This window comes from Eurosta solidaginis, chromosome 2 (genome assembly GCF_040869045.1).
Source record: "Eurosta solidaginis isolate ZX-2024a chromosome 2, ASM4086904v1, whole genome shotgun sequence".
Lineage (NCBI taxonomy): Eukaryota > Metazoa > Arthropoda > Insecta > Diptera > Tephritidae > Eurosta > Eurosta solidaginis.
The window spans coordinates 26997777-27019822 of NC_090320.1; the positions used below are offsets into that span (position 1 = coordinate 26997777).

General features: G+C 36.8%; 1 protein-coding gene across 2 annotated transcripts; it reads left to right on the forward strand.

Moving 5' to 3' along the window:
• Window positions 1-1766: 1766 nt before the first annotated feature.
• LOC137239435 (forkhead box protein I1-A-like) lies at window positions 1767-20929 on the forward strand. 2 transcript variants are annotated; one of them, XM_067764742.1, is made up of 9 exons: window positions 1767-1966; window positions 6973-7035; window positions 7093-7197; window positions 7260-7341; window positions 10478-10836; window positions 12235-12313; window positions 12395-12452; window positions 16386-16448; window positions 20650-20929. In XM_067764742.1, exons 3-9 carry the CDS (start codon window positions 7118-7120, stop codon window positions 20739-20741), a joined length of 813 nt encoding a protein of 270 aa, XP_067620843.1. In that variant the 5' UTR covers window positions 1767-1966; window positions 6973-7035; window positions 7093-7117; the 3' UTR covers window positions 20742-20929. The 2 variants fall into 2 exon arrangements, with proteins under 2 accessions (XP_067620843.1, XP_067620844.1); XM_067764743.1 differs by lacking the exon at window positions 6973-7035.
• Window positions 20930-22046: the final 1117 nt, after the last annotated feature.

The window sequence follows — 22046 nt, forward strand, 5'->3', positions numbered from 1 at the left end:
ACATGCATCAATTATCAATCAATGAAACAAAATTAATCAACTTTTGACTTTTTTGTCACGAGTGATATCACAAGACGTTTGATAGCTTTTTCAAAACGAGCTATTTCAATCTAATTTAAATAGTTAAATCAGCATTTTATTTTAAGAAAAAATAAAAAAAAATGTAAGCATTTTCTTTATATAAATGGACAATAATCAACGAAAAAAATATATAGACATATACTTGCTAAACTTTGATTTTTAAATTTTGACATAGAAATTGCAAAACTATTTATGAGAAGTAAAAATATAAAAGTGGAGCGCACATTACTTGGATTGGTAAGTTGGTAGGAAAGGAGATATTATTAGTCAATCAATTGCGCTCCACCTTTATATTTTTACTTCTCATAAGTAATTTGGCAATTTCTATGTCAAAATTTAAAAAATCAAAGTTTATCAAGAATATGTCTTTATATAAAGACATTTTTCGCTAATTTTTGTCCATTTATATAAAGGAAGTGCTTAAAATTTTTTTTATTTAATTTTTATTTTCTCCTTTTCTCACATTTTCTCGGTGTCTTAACCTATCTGTTAAGTTTTACGCTTGTAGCTCAAAGAGAACTTACACAAAAATCAATCCCAAAATTCCCTCCGTTTCGTACGATTTTTCTAAATATCTCAGTCCGTGCGCCCCCAGCGAAACTTTTTGTATTGTGTCATCGGCTGTCATCGACCTCTGAATTGAGCTCTAAATTTTTTGCCTCTAGCTCATCGAGAAGTTACTTAAAACTCGGTTTTGAATTTCCAAATTATTATCTAATTTTTTCGATCCATGCGCCACCTAACGGATTTTTTCTTCTTTTGTTCCTTTGTCACGGTGTCTTAACCTGTCTCTGAAGTTTCATGTTTGTAGCTCAATGGGAAGTTACTTTAAAATCGATCTCAAAACACCAAATTTCCAAATTCTTATCTAAATATTTCGATCCGTGCGCCACTTAAAGGAATTTTTTTCTCCATTTCTTAAATTTTCTCGGCATCTTATCCTATCTGTGAAGTTGTAGCTCAATGAGAACTTACATAAAAATCAATCCCAATATTCCCACCGTTTCGTACGATTTTTCTAAATATCTCATGCCGTGCGCCCCCTAGCGAATCTTTTTGTATCGTGTCATCGGCTGTCATCGGCCTCTGAATTAAGTTTGAAATTTCAAGTCTCCTGCTCATCGAGAAGTTACTTAAAAGCTGGTATGAAAATTTTCAAATGCTTATCTAATTATTTCGATCCGTGCGTCACCTAACGGATTCTTTTCCTTTTGTTCCATTGTCACGGTGTTCTAACCTATGCGTGAAGTTTCACGTTTGTAGCTCAATGAGAAGTTACTTAAAAATCGATTGAAAGATTTGTATGAAAAGCGGACAAACATTCAACCGACCTAATATAAAGCAAGTAAAAAGGAAATGAAAATAAATTTAAGGATTTGTATATACACTATCTCCATTTTTCAAAGGGAAATTTTCTCCGCACCAAGGTTCACTTTCTCATGAAACCGCGCATATGTATTCAAGAAGATATAAATTGCGTGGGTGAAATGGGTCGTCTTTCTGCAAACAACTGCATTTTTGGAATACCCTAATATGCGCGTATGCTGGAGAATTCTGATTTTGCAACTTTAAAATTCGAAACATCTTATATACATATTTACATAATGTTTAATTGCAGTCTGACACTTTTATACTGCTACAGATCAAATCATCAAATCGACAGACGATTAGTACATTTACAACCATTAACCATATCGTAATGTAATTTTTGAGATTTATTTTTTTTTGCCAATAAACTAAATAAGCGTTAATTGGGAACACAAATATTATATCATAAATAATGTTTTATAATAAGTTTATTGCTATTTATTTTTTTTTAATAGAATTAATAAAATATAAATTTTAAATTCGCAACGAAAAATCAAAAAATTGTTCGCTATTTCCGGTGAGTGTGAAAGCGGCGTAAAGTGGACTTTTAAACATAAAAAAATGCCGACGGAAATTCCTCTCAAAATTCAAACTAATTAACACAAAATCAAAGTTTTAAGTTAATAAAGAAAAACGTATTTCGTTAACTCGTTAAGTTTTATAAATCAGAGGATAATTTGCGCATTTAATAAAAAAAAAATTCTAGAAAATGATGAGAAAAAGAAAATGTAGTAGTGTTATACCCACCTGCCTTATTAATTTGTTATCGCGCAGTTTTTCGGGTGTACTTTCGTTAAATACAGTGAATTACCTTTCTTTACCTTTTTTTTATCGATGTGGCTATTCGTCCGAAAAATTATTTTCGTCCGGAATGAGAAACGAAGAAAAATAGCAAAAAATATAAAGCATAGAAAATTTTTATACGGAATTTTTTGGACGAAAAGGGATATTAATATTTCTATAACTGGGCAATTCTCTCAGTCTAAAAGAGTATTAAACTTAGAAAATATTTCACATTTCTAGACCAAATATACGACACTGAGGGAACGCACCACTTAATTTTCTTTGTTTTCTATGATTTCTAGACAGAGGGAATACGTAGAAAAAAGTTTTTACAATAAAATGGACAATTTTTTTATGGTTTCTAGGCAGAGAGAATATCCCTAATGTTACTTGAATAGTTTTCCAAAAAGTTATACAAATGTGATACTTCTTGGATAATTGGTTTTTAGTTACAAATCTTCAAAAAATTTTAATAGTCCTGAGTTTCGAAAGAGATTTGCGCCAGGGTGCAGAAATGGCAGAACATGAATTCACATACATATACAGATGGCTCCAGGTTAACGGAAGGCGTAGGTCTGCTGTTTACTATGTCAATCCAGAATTAAGTAGATCCCACAGGCAGCCAGTTTAAAAAAAAATGTAATGCGCGATAACCTCCGAAGAGATCTAAGGCCGAGCTTCTCTTCCAATTTGCTCGCGCTCTCTTGATTTTCCCTACAAATTGGCCGGACGGGCCTACATGTTTTATGCCAACTCCGAACGGCATCTGCAAGGCAGATGAGTTTTCACTGAGAGCTATTGCCAAACACTGCCGAGATGCGACTCCGCTTAGAAAAATTTTCTTCTAATTGAAAAACCTTATTTCTAAAATTTTGATGTTGCTTTGCCCGGGGTGTGCACCCAGGGCAAACGGTGTGGTAGGCGGAGCACCCTACCATCACACCACGGTGGCTGCCAGATTACTGCAGCATTTTTCAGGCGGCAATTATAGCCGTGAAGAAATTCTGGAGGAAGTGTGTTTAAACTGCAGTCGCGTAATCCTACACAGTACTTCATCAAGAAGTGTTCTCGAATGCAAATAAGCATTGGAAAAACTTCGCTCAGGCCGAACAATACATCTATTCCGGGTTGCCGTTCATAAAGGGATAGAAGGTAACGAAAAGGCCGATGTGTTGGCAGACGTCCCAACCCGTTTGGGAGAAATCAAATGGAGACAGGAGTTGCATATGATCCATCAAATAGGAAAGGCGTGAACAAATGCGCCGGGTTGCAAAATTCCTAAGATTATGTGCAAAGCCTACGATATTAGACTCACAAACTGGCTAATATCTCTGAAGAGAGAAGACTTAAGGCTCACGCTGGGCATACTAAATGGACACTGCCTTCTGCCATCAGATGCTTATAAGTTAGGCCTCGTCAGTAGCAGGCAGAAACGGTTGACCACGTTCTGTGTTCCTTCTTTTGTGTCCTGCGTTCCCAGGTCAAGGCTCCAGCTATTACGTTCTGCAGATTTTCCTAATCTCAAGGCAGCAATCAAGATAGGTCCTAGAAAACTTTTAGTATTTGCAAATGGGCGGAGTTATTCTATAACATAAGTCCTGGCACCTGACTGGGGTTCTTGCCGCTGGTCGTCGTTCTGGTAACATTATGGACAGTCTATGTGAGGTCTTTATTGACCGGCCAGTTCACCCTTAACTATACACATATGTATGTAGCAGGCGGTGACCCCAAATTCCTCATAGAACTGTTGAGTGGGCTGACCTAGAAGGTTCAATGGGGTCATGCTAAATCGTTCCCGAGATGGTCGGGCTGGTACCTTAATGGTGCTTGTTACCTGAACCTACCGAATCTACATATATCCGGCAAAGGGGAGTGTCTTTATCATCACAACAACAACAACAACACTCACTCCATAGCTTAAGTACATTCTGGACGTCAGCCTTCATATCACCATTATTGTACTTGTAAGAATTTTCAGCGGCCGTTGTGGTGTTTTGGTAGCGTGTCGCCTTATACACCGAAGGTTCTGGGTTAAAGGCCCGGGAGAAGCAACATCAAAATCTTTAGAAACAAGTTATTTAAATTAGAGAAATTTGTTCTGAGCGAGGTCGCTTCTTGCCAATAATTTGCCAAACATTCCGAGTATATTTCTGCCATTAAAATATTTTCTCAAAACCATCTACTTGCAGATGTCATTTGGAGTCTGTACAAAACGCGTCCAATCTGTAGGGAAATTTTAAAAGGAGCACGACGCAAACTGCATGAGAATGTTAGGTAAGGTTGCACTAAACTGATTGATGCCATAGTGTTACCAGAAGTTCGCTCAACAACGAAACTGAAAAACCCTGTCAAAAGCCAGGACCTATTAAGTTTCTTTCTATTTATTCTATCAGCCAGCATCTCAAGCTCCTAGCAATCTGTGCCAAGTGTCCTCAGCGCCAGCATGGAGTGAGTGAGCAATATGGTCCCACTGCCCGTTTACTCCACTATGTTCAATATTAGCCCTAGCGAGGAGGGCGAAAAATCTATTGCCAGTCTATTGGCTGTAGTAGGAATGTGCCTGAGGACCACAGCCCTAGGGACAGCCAAAAGGGAAATTCGAAATTTTCTTACATATGTATGTACAAAGTTCATCAGCAAAAGTGGCCAGAATTGAATGACAGAAGGACAAGGAGCCTACTGAGTAGATCAAGAGCCGACACCAAAAGCCGACTTGCACTGGTCATTGGGCTTTGGGCACGCATGTGGAAAATATGGGTATTCCGCATAATGATCACCACAGAAGTTGCAAATACATAACTACTAAAGAGCACCTTCTGTGTAAATGCTCGCCTCTAGCTAGAACACGTCTAAGATCGTTCGGAAGCCCCTTTATGGAAAATCTGTGTAGATTATCGGAAAAAGGTCTTCCAAATATTCTTGACCAACTCAGGCTGGATGTAGTTCATATCCGATGTAACATAGGTTCAGACGAGTTTTTTGGTATCAAAACGTCTTTTCATTAGCCACTTGGGCATTATACCTATGTATCTACGTGCCGAGCTACTCTTGCAATTTGCGTCGTGATCCTTTTAATTTTCCCTGTAAGGCAGATACATTTTCACTGAGCAGATTTTCATGGCAGAAATACACTCGGAGTGTTTACCAAATCACTTCCGAGGGGCGAACCCTCTTTTTATACTCAGCGTGCTTTGCACACAGAGTATATTAACTTTGATTGGATAACGGTTGGTTGTACAGGTATAAAATAATCGAGATAGATATAGACTTCCATATATCAAAATCATCAGTATCGAAAAAAAATTTGATTGAGCCATCTCCGTCCGTCCGTCTGTCTGTCCGTTAACACAATAACTTGAGTAAATATCTTCACCAAATTTGGTACACGAGCTTATGTGGACCCAGAATAGATTGGTATTGAAAATGACCACGCCCACTTTATATATATATATATATAAAATTTTGGAAAACACAAAAAACCTGATTATTTAGTAAATAATACACCTAGAATGTTGAAATTTGACGTGTGAACTGATATTGAGACTCTTGATAAAAATTTACAAATTTTTTTTAAAATGGGAGTGGCACCGCCCAGTTGTGATAAAGTCAATTTTACAAATATAATTAATCATAAATCAAAAATCGTTAAACCTATCGTAACAAAATTCGGCAGAGAGGTTGCCTTTACTATAAGGAATGCTTTGAAGAAAAATTAACGTAATCGGTCAAAGACCACGCCCACTTTTATATAAAAGATTTTTAAGAGTCGTGGACGATTAAAATAAGCTATATCTTTGCAAAAAGATCCTTATATTAATGGTATTTCATTTCCCAAGTGGATTTATAACAAAAAATAGGAAAACCTTAAAATTTAAAAAAATGGGCGTGGCACCGCCCCTTTTACGACTAAGCAATTTTCTATGTTGGCGGCCACCGTGGTGTGATTGTAGCGTGCTCCGCCTATCACACCATATTCCCTGGGTTCACACCCCAGGCAAAGCAACATCAAAATTTTAGAAATAACGTTTTTCAATTAGAAGAAAAATTTTCTAAGCGGGGTCGCCCCTCGGCAGTGTTTGGCAAGCGCTCCGGGTGTATTTCTGCCATGAAAAGCTCTCAGTGAAAACTCATCTGCCTTGCAGATGCCATTCGGAGTCGGCATAAAACATGTAGGTCCCGTCCGGCCAATTTGTAGGGAAAATCAAGAGGAGCACGACGCAAATTGGAAGAGAAGCTCGGCTTAGATCTCTTCGGAGGTTATCGCGCCTTACATTTTTTTATTTAATTTTCTATGTTTTGGGAGTCATAACTCGAACAAAAATTAACGGATCGTAATAAAATTTGGTACACAAATTTTCCCTATAGCAGGAAATATTTCTAGAAAAAATGGACGAGATCGGTTTAAGGCCACGCCCATTTTTATATAAAGGATTTTTATAAGGGTCGTAGACTAGCATAATAAGCTATAACTTAGCAAAAAATAGTTTTGAATCAATGATATTTCACTTAACAAGTTTTATTGTAAGAGGAAATGGGGAGACATTTTTTTTTTAAATGGACGGTGCCACGTGTTATGTAAAAAAGTAATTTATCTGAAATGAAATGTACAATTGAAACTCACGCTGAGTATATAATGTTCGGTTATACCCGAACTTAGACACCTTTACTTCTTCTTATTGAAAAAACTTGTTTCTAAATATTTGATGTTACTTTTTCCGGGACCTTTGGTGTGGGATGCAGAGCACGCTACCACTACAAACGGCGTTCTGATACAACATCCGCAGATGCAATTCTAATATTCTGGTACAACCGAATTTACGACTACCTTTTTAATACGTTTCTAACTATATAAATTTTCAGACACTACCAATACACTTCTGAGAATATGCATAACTCAATAGTAAGCGAATCGTCCGAGAAAAAGTGTTCCGAGCTAAATTATTCATTTGAGCCAACCAAAGAGAAGTAAAAATGGTTACAGCTGTTTTTGAAAGTGAAAATTAATTTTTACTTTATTTAATTCTCAGATCCACAGAACAAATAATAAACGATATTAACAGCTCAAAACCACCTTACAGTTATGTGGCGCTTATTGCCATGGCGATTCAGGTATGAAATTGTATATTATACAGAAATTACAACCTACCTTTAGACATCCAACCTTATATTGTCGGTTGTGTGAGAGATATGTCGGCGTCTGCCATGATGCAATAAAACAGACTGGTGAAGTCAATATTGTTCATTCTCATCCTAATATATTGAAATATATATATATTGATTGTTTTCTACTCTTCATGTTTCTGAAATATGAAATAACGCCCGCGGCCTGCAGTTCCTTTTGTCGATGGGCGTCATTTCCTTTATGAAAATGATTTAAGGCACTCGGGCATTACTTCTTTTTTAGCATTATTTCCCCGGACATAATTTTGTTGCACCAAATTGCTATGCTCCCAAGTGGACATGATAAGGTTTTAATCGAGGGAGCTGAATGGCTGGACCTAAATAGTTTACGAAAACCCCGGATCGGCGGTGAGTAATAACACTGTACAACAGCCGGCTGGGTATTGGACCAAACCCACTTTTTGGAGAGATTGAGGCTTATGTAGACAAAGTACTATCTCCGTTTTTCGAAGTTAACCTCCAAAACATAGATATCGGTTTTCGAGTTCGAAATTCTACATTTCGAAATTTTTTTTTTTTTTGTTAACGCGTTCAGCAAATTAAAAAAGTAAAAATGTGGTCGTGGGCCACCTGTTCCTTTTATTTGAATGGCTGAATTCTCTTTTTGGAAAATTACAGTACGAGCAATTCCAGTGCAGAGTATGTGCAGACATGAAAGTAGTAGCCATTATCATGGGATTATCTGACTTTTCACCTCGTATAACAGCTTTTATACTAAATTTCTCAAAAAAACAATTCAACCCTTCAAATAAGGGAAAAGAGCAGACCACGACCACATTTTTACTTTTTTAATTTGCTGAACGTGTTAAAAAAAAAATAAAATTTCGAAATGTAGAATTTCGAACTTCGAAAGCCAATATCTATTTTTTGGAGGCTAAATTCGAAAAGCGGAGATAGTGCTTTTTATACTTAAGCCTCAATCTCCTCAAAAAAGTTGGTTTGGTCCAATACCCAAGTTGATTTTGTCGCATAGCGTAATGATTACTAGACGCAGAAACAATTTGGAATACTTGTAGCCTTATTATTATAAAACCGACAGACATTATGGCTGAGTATTAATTACCTGGGAAGGTAAAAAAAAATATTACATGCCTCCACCTTATTTTTCAAATTTTCTTTCATTTACATCCTCCTATAAATCTGTAACCGTATCGGTAACCTTTTAACAGCTGATTCGACCAACCTTATGAGAATCAAGGCAATCGATTATTGGTGCCGCTAAGGTCGTAACCGTATCGTAGCCAACCAATTGGGTTTTGGTTTAAGCCGGAGTCATTGGTGCCGTATGTCGTATCGCTGTATCCGTATCCCTAACGTAATCAGCTGTTTATCGTTACGACGGTAAACCAAAAGCTGGAGACATTGGTGCTTTATCGGTAACCGTATCAGTAACCTTTTAACAGCTGATTCGACCAACCTTATGAGAATCAATGCAATCGATTATTGGTGCCGCTAAAGTCGTAACCGTATCGTAGCCAACCAATTGGGGTTTGGTTTACCGTCGTAACGATAAACAGCTGATTACGTTAGGGATACGGATACAGCGATACGACATACGGCACCAATGACTCCAGCTAAAACCCAATTGGTTGGCTACGATACGGTTACGACCTTAGCGGCACCAATAATCGATTGCATTGATTCTCATAAGGTTGGTCGAATCAGCTGTTAAAAGGTTACCGATACGGTTACCGATAAAGCACCAATGTCTCCAGCTTTACCGTCGTAACGATAAACAGCTGATTACGTTAGGGATACGGATACAGCGATATGACATACGGCACCAATGACTCCAGCTTTAAGAAGCATGATATTTTTGTACACATGAGTTGTGATGAGCAGATGTCGCTGTTGTGTTTCATTTAACAGCTAAAGGCCAAGCAGCGACATCTACTTTTGAAAAAGAAGGTTAATTAAAAGCAGCGATGCCAAACTAAAGAGCCAATTAAACTTCCTTAACCCTAACACCATAGTCGTAACCATACCCATATCGATAACCATCTCCAATATGATCGATTAATGGTGTCTTAATTTAAAAATCGCGAAAATTTCATAAAAATGAAGAAAACGCAAAAAATTACAAACATATTCCACAAAAAATAAGTCTCTTAGTCATAACGTATCCAAAACAATGCATAAAATCTACAAAAAGTTATTCAATTCACCAACTCAAATATTTTTAGGTTATGGATATGGCGAGAAACCAAAAACCAATATGGTATGGTTATGGCTTTAGCGTTATGGTATGGCACCATTAATCGATTACATTGACTTCCATAAGGTAGGCTCGATCAGCTGTTTTATCTGGTTATGGTTTTATGGTTATAAGTCACCATTAATTGACCCTTAAAGACAAGATATGAACAAATTGAACCAGACTTCTATCTGGATTTATCTGTCTCAGGACCTTTTCGACGGGATGATGGCTTTTGTATGAAATAAACCAAATAATGCGTCGCGACGCCAAGCGGTTGAAAAATCCGATTTTTATAGCATAAAGTATCTTCCCTCTTTCCAAATTTCCCTTTTTTCCTTTTGGTTCTCATTCTGTCCTTCCTTCTCTCTTTTCTATCAAAGGGACACATTCTTATACGGAGACATATCGAATTTGGCTTTTCCTACAAATATTTTCCCTCCCTTCTACTTTCAAATTAATGACTGGATTATGAGTGTCGTCAACTACTGACTTCACCTATATGTTTTATTGCATCATAGCGACCGCTTCGAAAACGCCACCTATGAGATCATGGCGGAACTATACAATGTGGTAGCACTGGACAGCTGATTGTGTACTTTTTTATTTGATTTGATACATCAACTTCCGGCGCAGTACGATTTTGATATTAGTCCATCGAATTTACAAAAAGAAAGTACATGGAACTTTTATTTATGTTTGTAGGTATGTCACCATGCTGCCACCTTGTATAGTTCCGCCATCTATGAGATGAGGCGTTTTTGCAAAAATATTCTAAGATAGGGTATTTTTGAATTGTCAGCCGTCGATATCCTACATATGTATATCACAAAGTATAGAATATTTTTACATATGTATGTATATTTTCAGAATTCACCGCTAAAGCGTGCCACATTAAATGAAATTTACAGTTACATTACAACGCGCTTTCCCTATTTCGAACAAAATAAAAAGGGTTGGCAAAATTCCATACGTCACAATTTAAGTTTGAACGAATGTTTCGTTAAGATGCCACGTGAGGGTACGGGCGAACGTAAGGGAAATTATTGGTCATTAGATGCTCATTACGAAAATATGTTTGAGAATGGTAATTACCGTAGAAGAAGAAGAATGAAACGGCCACATCGTACAGTGGGACATTTTCCAAAGTTGCTCACAGATACCTGCCCATCGAAATTGATTTTCAATCACCATACACCTTGCCAAACCTACTACAGATACAACACAAAGTACGTAAATATATGTATATTCAAAAACGTTTTCCTAGAACTAAGTTGTAGTTAATCACCGAATTCGACCTTGCCTTGTAAAAACCCATAACAATGAAAAAATTGATAAAGCCTTGAATGAGAATACTGATTTTGATGACGGTCAGGGCAAGAGCATTATGATTGAAGACATGCGCCTGGAATATGCTAAGTCTTAAAAGGCTGTCTGACTTATTAGAATATTTGAGAATGCCTAGCTTGTTATCGCTGCACTTCTGGAAATGCCATAGTCGGGGCAGGCCAAAAATTAGTCGAGCGCAAGTTTTAGGTTATCCAACTCAAATTACAACCTCATCTACGTGTTGTGGATTCTTGTTTTTTAGATGGCGAGGCTCTGGCGTTCCTGGGCTCCAGGTGAGGGGTTTGGAAGAACCTCAAGGTTCAACATGGTCATATAAATTCGTTCCCGAAATAGTTGGGTTATTTTCCTGAACGTAACGGATCAATATCCGGCAAAGGACCACGTAAATCGATAAAACTCCACAAAACCTTCGACGAGTTTCCTTTTCGCTACAATAAGAAGAGGACCCGTAGCGGTTTAAGCGGCTTAGAATATTTCCACGGTAAGGCATGCCAGTCGAAAAAAACACAGGCCTAAGAGTTCGGGGGATTAAAGAAATTGTTCCCGCGACAGTTGGGCTAATAGCAGAAGGTGCTAGTACAAGAGTGAAAGGATTCTTATCCGGTTAATGGCTTGCCACATCCTCAACACTACACTAAACCTTGAGGAGGTTTTGGCATTTGTACCCATAACAACAACAAACATCTCACTAAAGTCGCGAGCTTCTTCAGTATATCGGTCGGCGACAACCCCACAGTAACGTGCGATACATTGATTGACTTGGAGCTACCAGTTAGTATTAGGCCTTGTCATAGGTGTCACTTTTTTGGCCATAAGAGTCTGACGGCCGGTTGCTGTTGTTGTTGTTGTAGCAGTGCTTCGCCCCATCCAATAGGTGCGATCAATCACAAATTGCTGTAACTCGTGGCAGTAGCAGTGGTATTATCAGCAGTTTCCAGCAGCGCTGCGGAAACGAAATTTGGCACTTTTTGACAAGTGATAAGTGAGATTCTTCTCAAGACCACGTTGAAGAAGTGGTACAAGTGGAGCCAAAACGAAGTAGTCTTTTGGTGCTAAAGCTTTTTTCGAGCAGCCAAAAGTCTCACTCTCATTCCGTCTTCCAAGTGCGGAACAATTTCTTTCAGAAAATTTTAGAACTCTAAGCAACAAGTAATGGTCTTAAAGATTTGTACTGTGTCATATGGACAGACCGTCATATTCGCTGTAAAGTCCTAAAATGTTTCCATACGACGAATGGGAGAACTAGTTAATTCCATAATAATGTCTGTATTTTTTAGTACTCAATGGATACCCACACAATCATTGTCTAGCTACGGGCCGACACCTGGAAGAGGTACCTATCCGAATAACACAGCGGTAAGAAGACTTTATCTATTAGATAAATGGTTATGTAATAATATTTGCGATAGTGAAAACTATATCCTTTTTCATGGTTAGACCAGCTTTTCCCCGCCTTTATTTGGAGTTAACAATTATAACAACATTATCAACCCTGGTAAGTGTATATTGACTTAATTTGTATTTTTCTCTCGATTCAAAAAGTATCACGTACTGTTCAGATTTCAGTCGGAGCACGGCTCAAAGTACAGTTATGCATTTTTGCGGCAGCAATTGGCTAAAGGGCCAATTAATGGTGACTTATAATCATAAAACCATAAGCAGATAAAACAGCTGATTGAACCTACCTATGTAATCGATTAATGGTGCCATACCATAACGCTAACGACATAACCATACCATAGCCAACCAATTGGTTTTTGGTTTCTCGCCATATCCATAACCTAAAAATATTTGAGTTGGTGAATTTAATAACTTTTTGTAGATTTTATTCATTGTTTTGGATACGTTATGACTAAGAGACTTATTCTTTGTGGCATATGTTAGTAATTTTTTGCGTTTCTTAATTTTTATGAAATTTTCACGATTTTCAGGTTAAGGCACCATTAATCGATCACATTGGAGATGGTTATGGATATGGGTATGGTTACAACTATGGCGTTAGGGTTAAGGAAGTTTAATTAGCCCTTAAGCACTATTGCAGAACTTTCTTCGCTTCTGAGAGTTTTTATTGAGCCGCATCATGTTTACTTTCACGTACTAGGCTTGATGTAAAGTTAAATTTACTCCGTGATTTATTGAAACTGTAAATCAATATTCTTTCATTATTAGATATGGCGTGGATTTGTCAAAGAACTTAGGGAAACTTGTGAATAAGTAGGATCCCGAGAGTTTGTTACGCAACCTTTGAATACTAATCGCGAAAAATATCATAATTTTTCAGAAATTTAATAGTTTTAGGGAGAGTTCCCAAATAGGGTTGCAACCAAAACTTATTGAATATATTTACGCTACTGTCTGGAAACTGTTTGACCCTTTTGATAGATACCTACTCGTTTTTATATAGACAACCAGGCCGTCATTAAGGCGAGCATAGCAAAGCATTTAGTAGTTGTAGAATTGAAAGAGAGAGAATTTGACAACCATTATAGGGTCATATGGTAATAGATGATGACAAAAAGGCGAATGAACTAGGAAAGGAGCAATAGCCACATGATCAACCAAGAAAAGGTGTGTAACCAATCTTAGGTCTGCAAAGTGTCAAAAATTACTTTAATATGAATTTTAAGGTCTAGAAGCAGCTGGTGGGGTGGGTCTCTTAAAACATTTATGGTGATTTATTTTCTACACGAAAATGTCGCCACTTGCAGGGGCAAACATTTTTAAGATTCTCACTTCGCCCTGTGAAATTGTAGCCACTTAAAATGTTCAGTGCCACCCTGCATGACTTCAAAAGAATAAAAATTGTAACCCTGTCACGAAATCAGCTGTTTCTTCGCGCCAAATAAACAAAAACTTTCGAAAATTACATTCATTCAAATAAAATTCATTTTAGTATACTGTGTTTATTTGTCAATTTTATTCATAAGCTGATTGACAGGGCTGTTCTCTGCAGCGCCAATGGCAGCGAGGGCAAGTAATGTTGCATTTTTGGCCATTTTTAGGGGTAGGTTGTTGAGAAAAGATAATGATGCCCTCTATTGGGGGCTACACTGATTTTACAACAGAACACAACTTTTTGAAGAGTTGGCGTGAAGGCGTCATTTTCATATTCATTTTCGTGTAGAAAAGAAATCACCATTAGTATTTACCATACATATCCAGGTTTTTAGAAGGTTTTTCAGTTTGGTCGTAGTAAAAGCTTCTGGTAAAACCATGAACACATTCAGTTTTTGAGATCCTTACGGACTGGCCAGTTCAACCTAACCTAACTTATTTGCATAAAAGTGATACCAAGTTGTGAGCTTTTTATACTCGAACATGTATGTATCTAAAAAAAATTTCGTTCTATGTCCTCTCTATGTTTTATTTATGCGTTTTCAAATTGGTTTTATACGGCAATACACATCTAAGCAACCAATGCGACGTTTTTCAAAATTCAGTTTACAGTGTACTCTCTCCTAACGGACACCTCTTTTAAGCGGACACCTCTCATAAACGGAAAATTTTTCAAGTACCACAAAAATCCTTAAGAATTTTTTAAGTTTTTCCCTTTTGTGCGGACAACCCTCCCATATCAGGACACTTGCTTTTTACCCCAAAGGGCTTTTTAATTTCCCATAACCGGACAGCTTACAACACTTTTTTTTTCATTTACTCTTTACCATATTCGTACAGCTGTTGCTTATTCACTAATACATACGTGCATGGATGTAGGGGAATCCCCTAAATACGAAGAACCGGTTTTCAATACAGTAAAAAACATAAAAATGTATGTACCTATTGCATACACGTAGTTAGTATCTTCTTGTGTGTGTTCGTACGTGAATCGCAATGCCTAAAGTAGTGTTGAGTATTAAAGACAAAGTTAATGTCATTGAAATTCATAAGAAAGAAAAACTAAGTGTACGAGAGTTGGCAAAGAAATGTAAGATCAGTAAAACGCAAGCTGCTAGCATTATCAAAAACAAAGATCAAATTTTAAATTTGTGGGACACTGACGCCAACCCGGAGAGAAAGGGAGCCCAAAGGCATTAATATTGATAAAATGTGCTACGAATGGTTTGTGAAGGCTCGAAATAAGAGCATTACTCTGTCAGGCACACTCATAAGGAGCAAAGCTAAAGAAATTGCAGTGAGACTCAATTACGACGATTCTAGTGCATCATCCGGCTGGCTGGAAAGGTTCAAAAAACGTCACAACATAACCTTCCGTACAATTATTTTGAATATTTTGTACACAAAACTTTATTCTTTAATTTATGAACAAAGCTTTATGAACCTCCTAACTCAGTCTTTTTGTATGTATTAATATTCTTGTTTTGGAAATAAAACTGTTTAAACATTCATCAATAATACTTTTCTCATAACCGGACACCTCTCATAAGCGGACAAATTTGGCAGTTTAAGAGAGAATACACTGTATTCTCACAATTTGTGAGCTTAAGAGGTTCGTGTCATCTTAGTAGATGTTTTTCATTCAATTCAATAGCATATCACTGTCTACGCCCGGATAAGAGAGTGTCCGCTTAACGGAGGGCAATTCGTTCTAAAAATTGAACTTGAAACTTGGTGCACAAAAAAACTGTTCGACAAAGGGAGTTGTCCGCTTAATAGAGGTTTCCATTAGGAGAGGTTTTTCTGTAGTTGCATGAGGTAATCCACCACTAAAAGTATTCGATATATGAGCAAGGTACTTGAGTATGTACCCGTAGTTACTTGTGTTGGAATAAGACAACTTATGCTTGGTTTTCACTACATCAAATTTGACCACAAACATGGCCATACCAATGAAAACGGCTTGTCATAAAATGTCAAATGCCTTTGCCGTGCGTTTTGACTACAAGGTCAGAGTCAAATTAACCAAAAAGCGATAACGACAATTGCCCAACGGTATGGAAAGTTTAACATTCATATTGCATTTGCTAAAATGTTGGCAAATTAATTTTCCTTTGTAAATGGCGTCCCATCAATAAATAATGCCACAGGTTGTGAAATGGGTTGTGAAACGGGTTGTGAAATAAATTAGCACAAAATTTTAGTATGGGTTTTGACCACACACTACTTTATGGACTTCTAGTCGGTAATGAGACATAATGGAAACCCTTTTGACCAGCGGGTCAGCTTGAGGCGGTTTTCGCTGTCAGTCAGTTTGACTAATGAAAACTAAACATTAGAATGATTTTACAAGTTAGCCACGTGTATGCATATTTTCTTAATTTTATGAAATATGACAGTGTGTGTATCAAAGTAAAGGGAGCTGGCAACTTTGGCTTTTGTAATAAAAATAGTTTAAGTCTGAGCTGATGGAATCTCTATCGCACAGGTACTGGAGTTTAGAGGTTTTACAGGAGTGATTTTTAATCTTGCTTGTCTTAAGACTTAATAAAATTAATCATAAACCAAAATTTTACAATTTGTACAATTTCAGAAGGAATTCCTGCTGGCGACACAAAGCTTATGGAACCATACCCTTGTCCCATTTGGAATCCAAGTAAGAATTTCATTATTTATAGGCGCTACAGTATGGGGCATTTTGAAGATATTTGTTTTTAAAATTAAATTTTCTGTGCCACATATCGATGGCTGAGGCTCGACAAATTAAATTTCGACCTATTCCTCAGGTTTTTAATTTAAATATACAGAGGATTAAGAGCTAACTACCGATACGGAATCTGGCGATAGCAAAAGATTTGCAGATACTTTTAGCGCCGTTTCTAAGTGCACTACTACAATCTCCTATGTAACAGCTTTAACGAAAGTATGATGCGATCCAAGAGGTTGTTAAGCGAAATATCAAGCTTTATAGATTTTCCAATCCAAATGTCAACCTCAGCTATACGAAGCTCGGACGTCTTCAAGACTCTTAATAAATAATTGTTGGATGTGGATCTATATCAAACAGAAGGCTACCGACAAATAGGCGGGTCTGGTAATGTGATGAATATTTTCCCATATGCGGGTTTCGGCCCTCACCTCAAAACACTGGCAAAACCACTCGCACAGCCAAAAAAAATTAAAAAAATGGGCATATCTGGTCATTGTGTACAAATGGGTCTGCCATTGCGACGCGTGTATTTCCACGCATTTTTATGAGCTGAATTTGAGTTCGCTTTCAGAAAAAATCAGTTCGGTCCTAACCTAAAAAAGCTAACCATTGAGAGTGTTTGATAATAGGTCCGAAGCGGGACCTGTTCTGATTCAGAACATCAAAATGCATGGGCGTACATGTGTCGGATTATCAGATCACACTTTGATACAAAAAAAAAAAAAAAAATTGCATAGCACTGACATTTGCCCTCACATATAAATTCGATTCATATGAAAGTGGATGAATTTCATATGAAAGTGTAAAGAAAAAGCACTTCCTTATGAAGCCAAGGCACTTCAGTGTGATATTCAAATTTACACTAACAAATTTACAACATAAAATTTTTCAAAAAAAAAATTTTTATTCAAAATTAATTCATTAAGGGGCCCATCAAAATTTAAAATTTCAGTTTCAGTTTACATATAATTTTTGTATTTGTATTGTGATTTGTACTTCAATAAGAAATGAGCAAAGCACACCTACATTTTTACGCTTTTAAAAAATCTATATAAAAGCAATAAACAAAGCAAATATATTAAGGCAGTTGAGAGTTTTGTGCATTTGATATTGGAAACGTTGCTATAGCAAGTATAAGCTACAGACCGTGAAAAACTTTTTATACTCAGCTGAGCAGATCTCACAGAGTATATTAGTTTTATTCGCATAACGGTAATCCGCAACGGCATAAACTAATCGAGATAGATATATACTTCTATATATCAAAATGATCTGGGCGAAAAAAGAAATTCATTTAGCCATGTCCGTCTGTCCGTTAACACGTGACTTGAGTAAATTTTGAGATATCTTGATGAAATTTGGTATGTAGGTTCCTAGGCACTTATCCCAGATCGCTATTTGAAATAAACAAAATTGGACTATAACCACGCCCACTTTTTCGATATCGAAAATTTCGAAAAACAGAAAAAATGCGATAATTCATTACCAAAGACGGATAAAGCGATTAAACTTGGTAGGTGGGTTGACCTTATGACGCAGAATAGAAAATTAGTAAAATTTTGGACAATAGGCGTGGCACCGCCCACTTTTAAAAGAAGGTAATTTAAAAGTTTTGAAACCTATAATTTGGCAATCGTTGAAGATATCATGATGAAATTTGGCGGGAACATTACTCCTATTACTATATGTATGCTAAATAAAAATGAACAAAATCGGATGACGAACACGCCTACTTCTAAAAATGATATGGTGCAGCAAAATACAAAAATAAAAGAAAATTTCAAAATGGGCGTGGCTCCGCCCTTTTTCATTTCATTTGTATAGAATACTTTTAATGCCATAAGTCGAACAAATATTTACCAGTCCCAGTAAAATTTGGTAGGGGCATAGATTCTATGACGATAACTGTTTTCTGTGAAAATGGGCGAAATCGGTTGAAGCCACGCCCAGTTTTTATACACAGTCGACCGTCTGTCCTTCCGCTCGGCCGTTAACATGATAACTTGAGCAAAAATCGATATGTCCTTACTAAACTTAGTTCACGTACTTATCTGAACTCTGTTTATCTTGGTATAAAAAATGGCAGAAATCCGACTATGACCACGCCCACTTTTTCGATATCGAAAATTACGAAAAATGAAAAAAAGGCCATAATTCTATACCAAATATGAAAAAAGGGATGAAACATCATAATTGAATTGGTTTATTGACGCAAAATATAACTTTAGAAAAAATTTTGTAAAATGGGTGTGACACCTACCATATTAAGTAGAAGAAAATGAAAAAGTTCTGCAGGACGAAATCAAAAGCCCTTGAAATCTTGGCAGGAATACTGTTCGTGGTATTACATATATAAATAAATTAGCGGTACCCGACAGATGATGTTCTGCGTCACCCTGGTCCACATTTTGGTCGATATCTCGAAAACGCCTTCACATATACAACTAACAACAACACTCCATTATAAAACCCTCACTAATGCCTTTAATTTGATACCCATATCGTACAAACACATTATAGAGTCACCCCTGGTCCACCTTTATGGCGATATGTCGGAAATGCGTCCACTTATAGAACTCTGGCCCACTCCATTTTAAAATACTCTTTAATACCTTCCATTTGGTACCCATTTCATACAAACACATTCCAGGTTTACCCTAGGTTCATTTTCCTACATGGTGATTTTCCCTTATTTTGTCTCCAAACATCCCAGCTGATTATGTAATGTTCGGTTACACCCGAAGCCTTCCTTAATTGTTTTTGTATTTTCTTTTGTATTGACAGTTGCTGATTTACTATTCAGAGTTGAAAAAAAAATACTTCGGCTTTTGATGTTGCTTATTTGCAATGATATCTATGATATGGAGGCTAAATTCGACAAGCGAGCGTTTTTTTGCTTCGGAATCAATCTGTTATAAAAATGTCTCGAGTGTTGTACAGTGTAATTGCGCTGGAAAACTCAAAAATGTACTCACCACTATTTGTGAAATTCTTGCTGCCCCATGATGTGTGATGAGAATTTGCGGCACAGCAGTGAATTCAAGATACACTTAACATAGACTTGATGAGAGCTTTTTATGCTGTAGTTGAGGAGCCTTTCCCGACAACTATGCGAAAGTCATGGCTCGTTTGGCAATATATGTATGTACATTCGGTGATCAATTACACTATGCGACAAAATCAACATTTTTTCTGGGTACTGGACCAAACCCACTTTTTTGTAGAGATTGAGGCTTAAGTAGACAAAACACTATCTCCGTTTTTCGAAGCTAGCCTCCAAAAAAATAGATATCGGCTTTCGAAGTTCGAAATTCTACATTTCGAAATTTTATTTTTTTGTTAACGCGTTCAGCAAATTAAAAAAGTAAAAATATAGCCGTGGTCCACTCTTATCCCTTATTTGAAGGACTGAATTCTTTTTTTTTGTGAAATTTAGTATAACAGCTGTTATACGAGGTGAAAAGTCAGATAATCCCATGATAGTGGCTACTATCATGTCTGCACATACTCTGCACTGGAATTGCTCGTACTGTAATTTTTCAAAAAAAGAATTCAGCCATTCAAATAAAAGAAAAAGGCGGACCACGACCACATTTTTCTTTTTTAATTTGCTGAACGCGTTAACAAAAAAAAAAATAAATAAAATTTCGAAATGTAGAATTTCGAACTTCGAAAGCCGATATGTATTTTTTGGAGGCTAACTTCGAAAAACGAAGATAGTATACTTTGTCTACCTAAGCCTCAATCTCTACAAAAAACTGCGTTTGGTGCAATACCCATCCGGCTGTTGCACAGTGTTATAGTTTTTGAATTTTGCTCGTATTTTGGAGTGACAAAGTTGGTCCGCACACTGCTACGCCTTCATAAGTCGCCATAAGCTGCAAAAGTGGGACACACTTTAGTTTATTGTTTATAAACGGAAATTTCTGAAAAATGTTTTTAATACCTTTTTTTGGTAATATTTTAGTAAAATATTTCCCATAGCCAAACTTTGAAATGTTTACTAATCTACCGTTCCAAAAATCAGTTTTTTGCCGCGATTTTGGCACAAATTTCTTCAAAACGCTCCACTGTATCGGAAACTGAAGAAGGAAAATAAATAAATTTTAAATATTATTAATATAACATTCCACTTCTTTTTTTCTAGTCCCTGAATCGCTGATCAAAGAAGAGTTTACATCGCAAATTCCGTCCGAGGCTAATTTGATCAGTTGCCAAAAGCAATTTGTTTTACATTAATAAGTAACATAAAACTATTAGTGGATATCTACATAAGTACATAAATATTTATTTGCTGTAAAATAATTTGTACAATATAAATTTTTATTTAAAATTTAACAAAAGCGAAATAAACAAATATGGATTCAAATACTGTTAATTAAAGCTTGGCCATAGAGAAAAATGTACTGAACTGATGTATATGAGGAAAGAGTAAATAATATTTGAAAAATGTATGTATATTGGAACGATTTTCACTCATCGGTTGCGGCGTTGTGCCATCTTCGGTGTAGTTTATCGATTCGGGCTAAGGAATCTTGTGTTCGAAGGAAGAATTAGAGGGGCGGGGGAGGGGCGCGGGTGTATCCAGTAGGTAATAAAGATGTTTTTCGGCAGCAGGTTAGGTTAAATCTTATTATTTACATACATATAACCCACTCATAATTGACATGTTTTAACCATTTATATAATTTCATTTTTACTTCAAAATTGTTTTTATAGAAATGTTATTTCAAAGCCATATAAATCTACGATGTTCACAACGTTCATATATTTTAAGAGTTCAAGATCAAAAAACTCGAGAAACAGTTTTGTAGCCATTAAATTTTAGTCTAACAAGGTGGCACTTTTGAGCAGTTTTAAAGTCGCCTTGACCCAAAAACAATTCTAAAAATTCCAAACGATTTTTAAGCGACCGTATTACCGAAAGTATTACTTTTACAATAAAAACGAATTTCGGCTTATTTGGGGGTTTGAATGCCATATTGACTGTTACTTACGTTCCATATTCTATACATTTTTTTCATGCGAATAAAATTAGCTTTTATATTTTTAAATAATGTGATGGTGCTTTAAAAATATAAATTTTTATATCATGAAGTCAATTCTCCTTGGAGGGGGGAGGGTTTGAACCCCCAAAATCCTCCCCCTGCGGCCGGCCTGTACAGGTTACCAATTCTATTTCAATTTTCTCAGACAGCCAAGCTGCCATAAAATCCCTGCAATGCAGTAGCACCTCGTCAATAGTGGCGTTGAAGTGCCGAGAAACCCTCAACAAACTAGCTGAAAATTGCAACCTAAGCATAATATAGGTTCTTGGCCACTATGACATCTCATGAAACTGCCCTGCGGACGAGCTAGCTAGGTAAGGCACCAACGTGCAACAATAACCTCCGCTGGTTGGGCCAGCCCTCCCCTAAACACCTGCAAGCACTGCCTACGATCTTTATTCACGGATCAAGCAAACCCCAGATGGGCCATGGAACCTACATATCCAAGCAAATCTGGCCTAAGCTGGATGAAAAGAGATCGCAATCGGTGATACTG